At 47.6% G+C, this 11260-nt stretch overlaps 1 protein-coding gene across 2 annotated transcripts in view; it reads right to left on the bottom strand.

The window, feature by feature from the left end:
• Window positions 1-6492, bottom strand: part of LOC123378175 (interferon lambda-3-like) — a 53873-nt gene extending 47381 nt beyond the window's left edge. The window contains exons 1-4 of one of the 2 annotated variants that reach the window (XM_045031678.1): window positions 6371-6492; window positions 5192-5269; window positions 4371-4514; window positions 3491-3571 (exon numbers count right to left, since the gene is read on the bottom strand). In XM_045031678.1, coding sequence (XP_044887613.1) covers window positions 3491-3571; window positions 4371-4514; window positions 5192-5269; window positions 6371-6484 — 417 coding nt within the window. In that variant the 5' untranslated portion in view covers window positions 6485-6492. The remainder of the gene's footprint in view (window positions 1-3490; window positions 3572-4370; window positions 4515-5191; window positions 5270-6370) is intronic. The other variant, XM_045031677.1, reaches the window with a different exon arrangement.
• Window positions 6493-11260: the final 4768 nt, after the last annotated feature.

Here is an 11260-nt window from a genome sequence, read left to right as displayed (position 1 = left end):
AGGGAAGGCTGTGCCTCCCCAAACAGCCTGGCCCCCACCCCCTATCTGACCCCTCCCACTTTCCCTTCCCTGACTGCCCCCCTCAGACCGGTCCACCCATCCAACCCCCGTGCTCCCTGTCCCCTGACTACCCCCCAAGACCCCCTGCCCCATATCCAGCCCCCCAGCCCCCTTACCATGCCCCTCAGAGCAGCATGTCTGGAGCTGCGCCTCCCGGAGCCAGCCATGCTGCTGCGCTGCCTGGCATGAGTGGGCAGCCCCGCCACCCAGAGCGCTTCCCGGCAGTGGCATGGCTGCAGGGGAGGGGGACAGCGGGGGAGGGGCTGGGGGCTAGCCTCCTCAGCCAGGAGCTCAGGGGCCGGGCAGGACAGTCCCGCAGGCCAGATGTGGCCGGTGGGCCATAGTTTGCCCACCTCTGTTATAGCAGAAGGGATTAATGTAAGCCAGCCCCCTGTAAGTGCAATGAACCTGTGCCCAATGAGGGGGGGAGAGGGATCCCTGCCCCCAGAGTATGGAGCTGAATTGTGACAAGGAGCTGGTGGGTTGTGCTGGGGCCAGAGCTGCTTTGGAAAGGCCCAGTCAGCTCCAAGGACCACGCTCTCAGCCCATCTAGGCTGATGTGGCTTCATCCCAGCAGGAGGATACGCATGTTTCGTGGGGCGGGGGGCGGGGAGAGGAGGAGGGCGGCGTTCCTCTCCCAAATCCTTAGCACTTGATGCAGCAGCTTCCTCCACTGCACTCAGGAGTCCCCTGCCTCACACCCAGCTCCCTTCCCCCGAGCCAGACTTCACCCCTCTTCCCTGCTCCCTATAACGTCCTGAGCCCCTCTCCCATCCCCCTCAACTTGGCTTCTCATAAGCCAAGATGGCCATCATTTTCAACTCCCCACACGGCTCCAGAACCTGCCTCTGTGACCCCCACGGCTCCACCCCCCACACTGCCCCCAGGGCCCCACACCCCCTGTTTCTGTGACAACCTCACCTCCAACCCCCCCACTGACGCCAGGGCCCCACAGATCCTGCGTCTGTGACACCCCCCAGCCTCCAATCCCCCAGGTCCCCACACTCCTGCCTCTGTGACACCCCCCTGCTTCTAACACCCCCAGGTCCCCACACCCCTGCCCCTGTGACACCCCTTACCTCCAACCCCCCACACTACCCCCAGGGCCCCACACACCCTGCCTCTGTGACACCCACACCTCCAACCCCCACACTGCCCACGGGGCCCCACTGCCCCAGCCTCTGTGATACCCCCCTGCCTCCAACACCCCCAGGGCCCCACCCATACTTTACGCCTGTGAACCCCCCGCTTCCAACCTGCACACTCCCCTCAGGGCTCACACCTGCTGCCTCTGTGACACCCTCATCTCCAACACCCCAGGGCCCCACACATCCGGTCTCTGTGACCCCCCTTCCTTCCTTCCACCCTCCCCACTGCCCCCCAGGGCCTCACACACCTTGCCTTCCTCCCCCAACTCTCACAGATCATTCACCTGGTTATGTCCGACGAAATGGGTATTCACTCACGAGAGCTCATGCTCCAATACATCTGTTAGTCTATAAGGTGCCACAGGACTCTGTCGCTTTTTACAGATCCAAACTAACACGGCTCCCCCTCTGATGCTGGTTGCCACAGATCATCCCTGAGGAAACCTGCATCAACCAATCCCTTATGTGAAGTCTCCCCATCTGTTTCCTGCTGGCCTGTTAATGTTCAGCGAATAGCTCACCCCAGTCAGGGGACCAGGGCCTCTCCCTTCCCTCCTCATCCACCACCATGGGAAGGCCATTCTCTGCACCTACCTCCTTTGTCTCCTGGGCTGCTGTTGCCAACTGGATTTTACTCCTCCTGGTCTCGGTGATGCCAGTACCAATCACCGGGCAATACCACCACCATCTGCCTCTCCTGATGTGTTACCAAGCGTGGAGCTCCTGCATTTGACATCCCGCAGCTTGGCTCCCTCCAGAGGTGGTGGAATGAGGGGCGGTACTGAGCACAAAATAGGACCCTTAGGTGCCTCGTTCTCAAATTCCAAATTTGCAGGACAGCCCCTTGAGACATGGGACTATCCTGGTTGTCTTGCAGTGCTGTCAGACCTTGTGAGTTTTTCTGAATCTTCTAATATTTGGTGTTATTCTTAAAGCCCCAGCAAATGGAGTCAAATGATTATGTGTGACTCTCAGCTTTGATTTAAAATAAAAAATATATTTCTAGGCCTTATGATTGAGGAAAAGGGCTAATAAACCTGACTCCCAAAAGTCTCAATAACCAGCAGGCAATTACAAAAGAAACCATCATGTATTATTTAAAAAAAAAAACCAACTCATGATTTTAAAGGCAATCTTGTGATTTGGGGGGACCTGACTAATGATTTTTGAATTTGCGGGGACGGCAATACTGTCACTTTAAATCAAACTGGGAATATGTCCTTCAGAGCCAAAATATTTTTTGTTTTTAATTCCAGAATTTCATCCTCATGGGGAAGACGATGATACTTCACCAACATTTAGAGAGTCCAGGCTTGATCCTCTGCTTTTCTGAACCATGTAGAGTCATTTACACACATGCAAAGTGATGCAAAATGCATATAAAAAGTGCTATAGTGGGAACATACCTATAACTTTACACTTTTCATGATTTTAAGTATCTCTGTTATGTCCCCTCTCACCATCCAGCTAATCTAAGAGTATTAATGTCTCCAATTTCTCCTCATCTGGAAGTGCTTCCCTGCCTCTAATCACTTTTGCTGGTTTCTATTTTTGGAGGTGATGAGATCAGAACATACTGCAGTCAGCAAGCGGAGGGTCAACTATCAATTTGTATCATTTCAGTTTTTATTCTACATCTTCCAGTTTTACATCAAATATTATAAAAACAGTCCATTTGATAAATATGCACATAAATAAATGATAGATGCAATAAATAACTTAAATACAAATCAGATTTGTTTAAATAAGGATCGCATCAGATGGCTTAACGTGATGTCAGCCAGTGAAACAAAAAGGAAATACGTTTCCCAATGCCCAGCCCAGCATCTACACCTCTTCAAAGCAAATAGCAAGTTGGTGTAAAGCTCTGCCAACAGTGTGAGGGAGAGCGGATTTCAGATTCAGCAGCATTTTGCACAAATATAAATAATTGCACCAGGTATAAGGTGCAAAGCAATGGAGGATCAGACGCCACGTGAAACTCTGCTATTTGCATCCTATGGGAGGACCCAAACTAGGCCACAAGGTAATGGCTGTTTTCTGGATCCCTGGCCTGTTATAGTCGGCAGCAGATGTAATGACCCTTTCTGCTATGAGAGATTTACCAGCTTTCTGAACTAATTCAGCCTCAAGACACCTAGACTGCAGAAGGCCCGGGACAATATGCAGGGCATCATCCTGCACTGGCCCCATGGGAAGGGAATGGAGCTGATGATCCTGTGCAGATTTGTTCCCACTAACGTGATGAAAGTTCATCTTGTGTGTTTGCCAAATGTGCTCACCATCTTCTTGGCTGCGTGGAATTTTTGGAGCCAGCTAGTCAGCCTCCTGGAGCATTGATGGTTGTCAGGCTGATGTCTGGTCTGAAAAGAAAATCAATACATGAAGCAGAGTAGAGCACATGAGTAGAGATTTCAGGAACAGTGGCTGAGCCTCCTTTCTCTTGGTACAAGCCCAAGGCACAAATTGGTTTGATTGAGTTTATCTTGTTCTTTAGACGTGTGGATTCCATGTTAACCTGCTGTGTTCTATTAATACTACCAAGCATTTGTATGGTATTTTTCAACTTCAGAAGTGCTTGAAGCATTAACTAAGGGCTTTACTGAGCCACGTGGGAATGGCCCTGTGTAGGGGGAGGTATGCCTTGTGCTGCCCAGAAGAGCTCTGGGAAGAACTCCACCTAATAGAAACAGAACATGCCCCGGAGCTGAGCAGGAGTGCAGCATACTCCCCCACTGTATGCAGCCACCCATGGGTCTGCCTCCTCCCTGCTCCTCCGTACCTCACTGTGATGTTCTGGGGGGCACATGGAAACAACAGTAGCTGTGCTACGGAGAGCACAGTGTCTGCAGTGATACCAAACTACACCCCAGGAGCCAAACGTGGGGACGTACCCGCTTGCACAGTAGGAGAGCAGCCGGGCATCATCTGTCCCTAACTAGTTAATCAAGTTAATTAGATTATGTATATGAGAAAGGCATACAGCAGCTACGTAATCCAGATACTTTCATTGTTATACAGCTGGGTGAAAACCAAAGTCCACGATTACTGGCACAAGGATTACTAGATCCTGGATCCACTTAAGAAATTAGTGCTGTTGGGAGTTCAATAGACAACTCCCAGTCCCACTGTGGCAAGAGACATTTGCAATCCAACACTCACGCAGCTCTTCAAGTCCTCTCTGATGTGCCTCAGGATTTCTAATGGCCTCCCGAGCAGCTCAGACAGACCAGGATCCCCAATGTTCTCCAGCACGTCAATAACGAGGTGCAGCTCCTCCTTTACCAGGATCACTCTGTTGTGCACCTAGGGAGAGAATGTGCAGGTAAAACAGTGTATCCAGGGGAGTGGCAGACACGGAGATATCTATGTTCGCAGCAGGTAGGAGTGGCTTGCTTAAGGAGACTTTCCAAAGCCATGGCCAATGCGAAGAGACCTAAGACGCAGGGGAGGTATGAATCCACTCTACACACAGAGCCTGCTAGTCATGAACCTTTGGACTCTGTTACTTATACCTTCCTTCCTTGGAATCCAACAACATTTTGTGCTTCAGATCCATCTCAAACTTTTTTTATGTTACAAAAGTCTGAAGACATATTTGGGCAGTGCAAGCATTTTATTTTTTTGCTGGTGATCTGGAGAACGGTTTCTGAGGTATGGTTTCTGGATCTTCAAAGTGGCTGTACATAGATGTGGATATGGTTTTAGAGAACTAAAACATTCTCTCGTGGGAAACTAAAATACAGAAACTGAGGATTTCCTGCCACACGACCTGGAGCTGTTTATGTGAGGGAGGTTAACCAAGTTCAGACTGGAAATAGATGATAAAGACAGGTGTGGATGAGTCCCTGTCCATGTTATTCTGAATCTACAAAAGGATCACCTGAAATCAGAATCCAGCTTGGAAAGAGACAGTACTGCAACTTTAGAAAAAGCAACTGCTATTTTGTAACCTCGTCTCTCTTGGCAGAAGTCTTGCTTACCGATAGCTCTTTGACTTCCCAGTTCCGGTGGAAAATCTTGGTGTTGCATTTTCGGTCTGACAACAGCATGATGTCCTCCTGGAGGCACAAAATGAGAACACAGGGAAATGTGTAAAGGAAGCAAAGCAGGGGAGAAAGTGTCAAATTCTGCCCTCAGTTACATCATATAACCCCACTGACACAAGCAAAGGTGCAAAATCCTGGCAGAATTTGACTCAACACCTTGATCCCCTAACAATGCTGCTGTCCTAGAGTCCTAGCTCTTTCCAAGAAGGTGCCAAAGAAAAGGACAGACGACAATAACACGCTCTTGTCATATTGCTTTGCTGGTTTCAGGTTGTGAACTGCATTTGTGCAGGAGTTTAACTGAGAACCAGCATCCTTTAACTCTTGACAAGGAGGATAACTGGACCACTAAGCTGAGTGGTGCATTTTCTGAGCTTCAGCGTTAGTTAACATGGAATGTTTGCATGACTTAAAAATAAGTGACTTGATCTCTCTAGTGCTGCCATGAATTTGGGGTCCTCAGATTGTCTGTTGAAGGGACCAGACTCAGTTTTCTTTGGAAGGGAAAGACCGCAGATAGTTAAAAACTGGGTCTCATTCTCTAGGTTTGATAATAACTCAGGACAGAGTTTGAACCCCTTTCAGAAATTTTTGAGATTTAAGATTAAGGACGATTGACTCTGTAAGAAATCCGAGCTGGCCAGGCCCTAGCCTCCTTAGCCTGACTCGGATCAGGAACACCCACTTAGACAGATTGTCTCTTCTTTCTCTCCTAGCTCCTTTCTAATAGTAAGAATCCCATTCTTTCCCTGCTATTGTCTAATCTGTGATTCTGCCTCTGATCAGTTTCCACCTTCCTGCCCTGTCCAGGACTCTCTCCACATCTATCATCCCCATTCCCCAAATATCTGTATAGTTGCTGGAGCTGAACATTCTGAGCTCTGCCGTTTCTTAACTAAGACTGGGCGGGGGATCACCAACAAAGAAGGTCCAGACAGAGAGACTTCTCTCTATTTTAGCTGCAACTCCATACCCCAACTTTTCCTCGGCATATGCCTCCCATCTTATTTTGTCTGCCCATAGTAATATGCCGAGAAGGCTGCTGTTGAAACTACAGCCTAGCACTCACATTATTATTATTATTGCCCACTTATGTGTCTTCTTTGCACTTACAAATCTGTCCTTGACATTCTTGAAGGTCTCCAGTTCCCGGGGTGGCAGGAACTTGTATTTTGAGAGGTGGCACTTCTTCATCTGAGCACCTTTGCGAAAGGCATCTGTAGACATTGTCCATAGGGTCAGGACCAGGAGCAGTTTGCAACCCATCATTTTTCCTATTGAATCACATAATTTCCAGATTACAAGGAGTATAAATTGTATTGTTAACAGTCTGACAAAGCGGGGAAGAAGGGGTGCAGGAAGGTGAGGGCTACAATCAAATATATACATTGGTGGGTTGACCCCAAAGATCACAGTTGAGCAAACTCAACTCTTCTATTCACAAATGTTTTCAGAAGAAGGGACTAAAGCAATTTCCCAGCAAACATGCTCCAAGGTACATGCCACTAAGTCTGGGGTTTCTGTCTAGCTTAATTAAGCTAATTACAGCCCCCAGCACTAATAATAGAAACTAAACTGGTCAGATACTTAGAGGGATGGATAATGTTTGAGGCTCACTCTTTAGATTAGATCACAGCAGATCAGTCTAGTAAGCTCAGATGCTAGACAGAAACCCCAGACTTAGTGGCATGTACCTTGGAGCATGTTTGCTGGGAAATTGCTTTAGTCCCTTCTTCTTCCTCAGGGTTGCTTGGCCTCCCTCGGGTCTGTGAATGTGGCCTCTCTTTTCCATTGCTCTTGGTTTTATACTCTCTAGGAAAAAATAAAATGAAACCTTGTTTTCCTTTGGTCAAAGGAGAAAAACCCCACATGTTAATGTTGCTGCTTGATCAGTGGAAACTGGAAAGTGAAAGTACGGGAGGTGCATCTAGCTCATAACCCTCTGCCCTCCTGTCACTGCCACTGCCAGGGATTCCCAGGTGAGGGAATCTCTGAATGACATCAAGACCAAATGATGCAAGGTTTCCTTGCCTAGAGTAGGCGAGTTCTGTTTCTAATCTTAGCATTGCCTAGTTTCCGGGTTTGCTGTGTTATTGTAATAATCCAGTGACCAGCCTTTTCAATCATTTTTTCCCCCACCCTCAGGAGTGACTCTACGAGTCATCACTGATCAGCGAACTCGGGGAGGACAGTGATTTCAGTACTCTCACAAAGGGGCTGCTCCCAGAAGGGAGCCTTCCCTTGCAGTCTTGATAACATGCAGTCTTGATAACATTCAGCATGTTTGTGATTTACCTGGGAAGCAAGGGCCTGGGGGAAGGAGAACCTGGGAAGCACGACTGGCACTACTCCAAGGGGGAAGAGCCAGCCACAGGCTGTCTGAGATCTGGGCCAGGGAGGCTGAGAACCAGCAGCCTGAGAGCTGGGCCAGGCTGAATGGGAGTGTGGCAGAGGAGCAGGCCGAGGCTGGCAGGAGGTTGTTAGAAACTGCAGCAATAGTACAATTTGGGAGGGGCTGTGTGTTTTCAGAGGCACTGACATAAATAAGGGCGATGTGTCAAGAGGGGTTTGTAAGCAGGTAGCTTGCATCAGAGGCTCTGACAGGTGGGCCAACAGGAAGACAATTCACAGAGACTCCCAGTTAAATCACCAGCAACAAGCCTGAACTGTGGCCAGTGGGACCTACAAGCCAATAGTTAATTTCCCTCCACAAAGGGATGGCTTACCAAGGGCAGGCCAAGGTCTCGGTCCGAGTCACCCCCAGGGCAAGGATGCACTTGTATTCAGCATGAGGAGTGGCCGAAGTTGCAGAGTTAGGAACCAGCACATGTATCTTTTCTTGTAACCGTTCAAACCACTGTAGTGAGGGAACTCTCCCCCTTTCATTTCTTCCAGGCCTAGTAAGGAATCGTTGCATTTGGGCTGTGAGTGCATGGGCCTGTTGGGTAGAGAAACTGGTTGACAAAGACTCTGCAGAATACTTCTTTCTTCAACCTTACAGCCTCTTCTGTTGTCCTCTCATACCAGTCACATCTCTGACTGTTTCTGGCTGCATCTACCTCAGAACCCTCTAACCCAGTCTGACTTGCACTCAGCCTATACATGTCATGCCTGGTGAGCGTCTTACTCCCATGGATTCTTTTAATTAACTGAGATGATTGTGATGTCAGTTCCTGAGTTAATTTGAAAGTCAACAGTCTTGCCATAAATATTCAGTTTCACTCACCAGGCAGGCTCTATATCATGCCAAGTGATAGATCCCAGAAACAATGACTCTTAATTGTCTGTAATATGATCAACTCCCTGACTGCTTTGATGCAGCAAACAGGTGAAAAATGTCCATATTTTGTGCATTTAGTATACCATGTGTCTCTGGCTGGACATGCATCATTTCTTGGACTACGACTTTTTCCACACCTTGTTGATATAGGCTGAATCTATCCCTCTTATTCACAGAGCTCTCTGATAATGACTTTTAATTCTCATGCTGCATCGGTTAACAACTTCTAAGCTAGTTTCTTTGCTTTTCAAGATCGGCGAGTTGCTGTTGCTTTTGCTGTCTCACCAGCTCCAATGGCTTTGTTATTTGAATAGCTGTGGCTAAGATTAAATCTTTCAGTGGTAGCTCCTATGAAAGGTTTTTAATCTGTTAATGCAATAACTAGACTGTCTGATATTTCATGTTTTGCATTACCACGATCACAGTTTTCAGCCAGAGTATGCAGAATTCTTATGAAACATTCAACATTTTCCCATGGCTCTTGAATTCTCAAGTTTTCATAAAACACTTATCTCTGATGTATAACGAATGCATGAACCATAGCCAGAACACTTGCATAGTCATGTTTGTGACTGTCTTGAGTAAAAATCAAAGGATTTAGAGATATGCTTTGCCTGCGTCTCCACAGCATAAATGAAAAAATATATCTGCATATCTCATTTCTTTGTGGACCTTGTTAGCAATGTGAAATCTTGCATAATATTGTTTCCAGCCTGTCCATTGTAAAAGTTTTGTCAAAGTGGACATTCTCTGGGACATTGAAGAGTGGCATGTTGATGGGATCCTGCAACCTTTCTTGCTCTGTTCCTTCTGTCTGCAACCTTTGGTGCTGTTTTCCTTCTGTTTCTGTTCTTAGTTTACTCCTGACAACAAGTCATGTTCTCCTGTACCAGCAATGGCCTGGTCACAGACCTTGCTTATATATACCAGATATGTTCATCATAAGATTCTTTAATACTCTACCAGGTATGGCTCAGTAAGCTTTAAATAAGGTATTTTGCACACAGCACTTTGTGACTGAATAGTATAATACTGCCTGTTCCATCCAAAAACCAGCCAGTAGCAAGTGAAGCCATGCCTTTGTGGTCAGGTCAAGCACAGTACACCAGAGTGGCAGTGCCAACACTACCATCCAACGGAGACATCCGGCCTCCATCCTCTAAGGCAAAGAGTGGAGATTAGAGCGATGCTGAATGACTCTTGCACTCAGGAAAAAATGTGAAAGTCCTCCTGGTTGGTATTTTAAAAGTCTCTGATCAGTGTGTAGTTAAAGCAATCTACACTCAGCTCCAGGAGTATTATTTATATTGGAGATATACCAATCTCCTAGAACTGGAAGGGACCTTCAAAGGTCATTGAGTCCAGCCCCCTGCCTTCACTAGCAGGACCAGTTTTTGCTCCAGATCCCTCAGTGGCCTCCTCAAGGATTGAACTCACAACTCTGGGTTTATCAGGCTAATGCTCAAACCACTGAGCTATCCCTCCCCCCTGTCAGTTCAGTGGGAACCTGTCTTTTTTGCAATCTTGTCACATGTGAACTTTGCAAGCCACAAAGTAGGAGCTTAGTTTTTGCTTGGCATTTGCCACGAGTGCAGAAGTCCTCTCCGGGTTGCTCTGAAATGGTGTGCAACCTGCGAGCTTGGTCTGAGATTCCAGCTTCTTATGGAATCGACAGCCACAGGAACTGAGTCTGGATTCCCCAGGGAACATTTGTCTAGCTCAGGGGTCGGCAATCTTTCAGAAGTGGTGTGCCGAGTCTTCATTTATTCACTCCGATTTCGGTTTTGCGTGCCAGTAATACATTTTAACATTTTTAGAACGTCTCTTTCTATAAGTCTATAATATATAATTAAACTATTGTTGTATGTAAAATAAATAAGGTTTTTAAAACGTTTAAGAAGCTACATTTAAAATTAAATTAAAATTCAGAGCCCCTCGGACCGGTAGCCAGGACCCAGACAGTGTGAGTGCTACTGAAAATCAGCTTGCGTGCCGCCTTTAGCACGCATGCCATCAGGGCCGGCTTTAGGAAGTGCGGGGCCAAATTCGAACAGTTTAGACGGGGCCCCGGCAGGGATGACTATATATAAAAAAAAAAAATGTAAAAAACACGTGGGGCTTGTACTCACCGGGCGGTGATCCGAGTCTTCGGCAGCACTTCGGTGGCAGGTCCTTCACTCGCTCCAGGTCTTCGGTGGCACTGAAGGACCTGCTGCCGAAGTGCCGCTGAAGACCCAGAGCAAGCGAAGGAACCACCGCCGAAGTGTCGCCGAAGACCCGGGGAGCCGCCAGATGAATAAAAATTAAAAAGGCACCTCTAGCCAGGGAAGGGATTCTCACTGGGCACAGGGCCCTCTTAGGCGTGGGGCACAATTCGGGGGAATTGGTGGAATTGGCCTAAAGCTGGCCCTGCATGCCATAGGTTGCCTACCCCTGGTCTAGCTCTAATGTTAATGCCAAAAGGAAGGAGAAAGACAAGTGTCACATCTCTCTTTTCACTTTTAGTTGCGTGTTTGGAAGTGCAGTGAGGGTGATCCAAAAACAAGCAGCTTTGCAATGCAAGAGGGAGGCAGTGTGGCCTAGTGGTTAGAGTGTAAGACCAGCTCTCAGGATTCTTGGCTCTGTCACTGGCCTGCTGAGTGATCTTGGACAAGCACTTTGCCTCTCTGTGCCTTAGTTTCTCATCTGTGAAATCAGGAATAATGAGAATGACGTCCTTTGTA

The sequence above is a fragment of the Mauremys mutica genome, chromosome 10, assembly GCF_020497125.1.
Source record: "Mauremys mutica isolate MM-2020 ecotype Southern chromosome 10, ASM2049712v1, whole genome shotgun sequence".
NCBI classification, from domain to species: domain Eukaryota; kingdom Metazoa; phylum Chordata; order Testudines; family Geoemydidae; genus Mauremys; species Mauremys mutica.
This window is presented reverse-complemented; position numbering and strand designations above follow the sequence as displayed.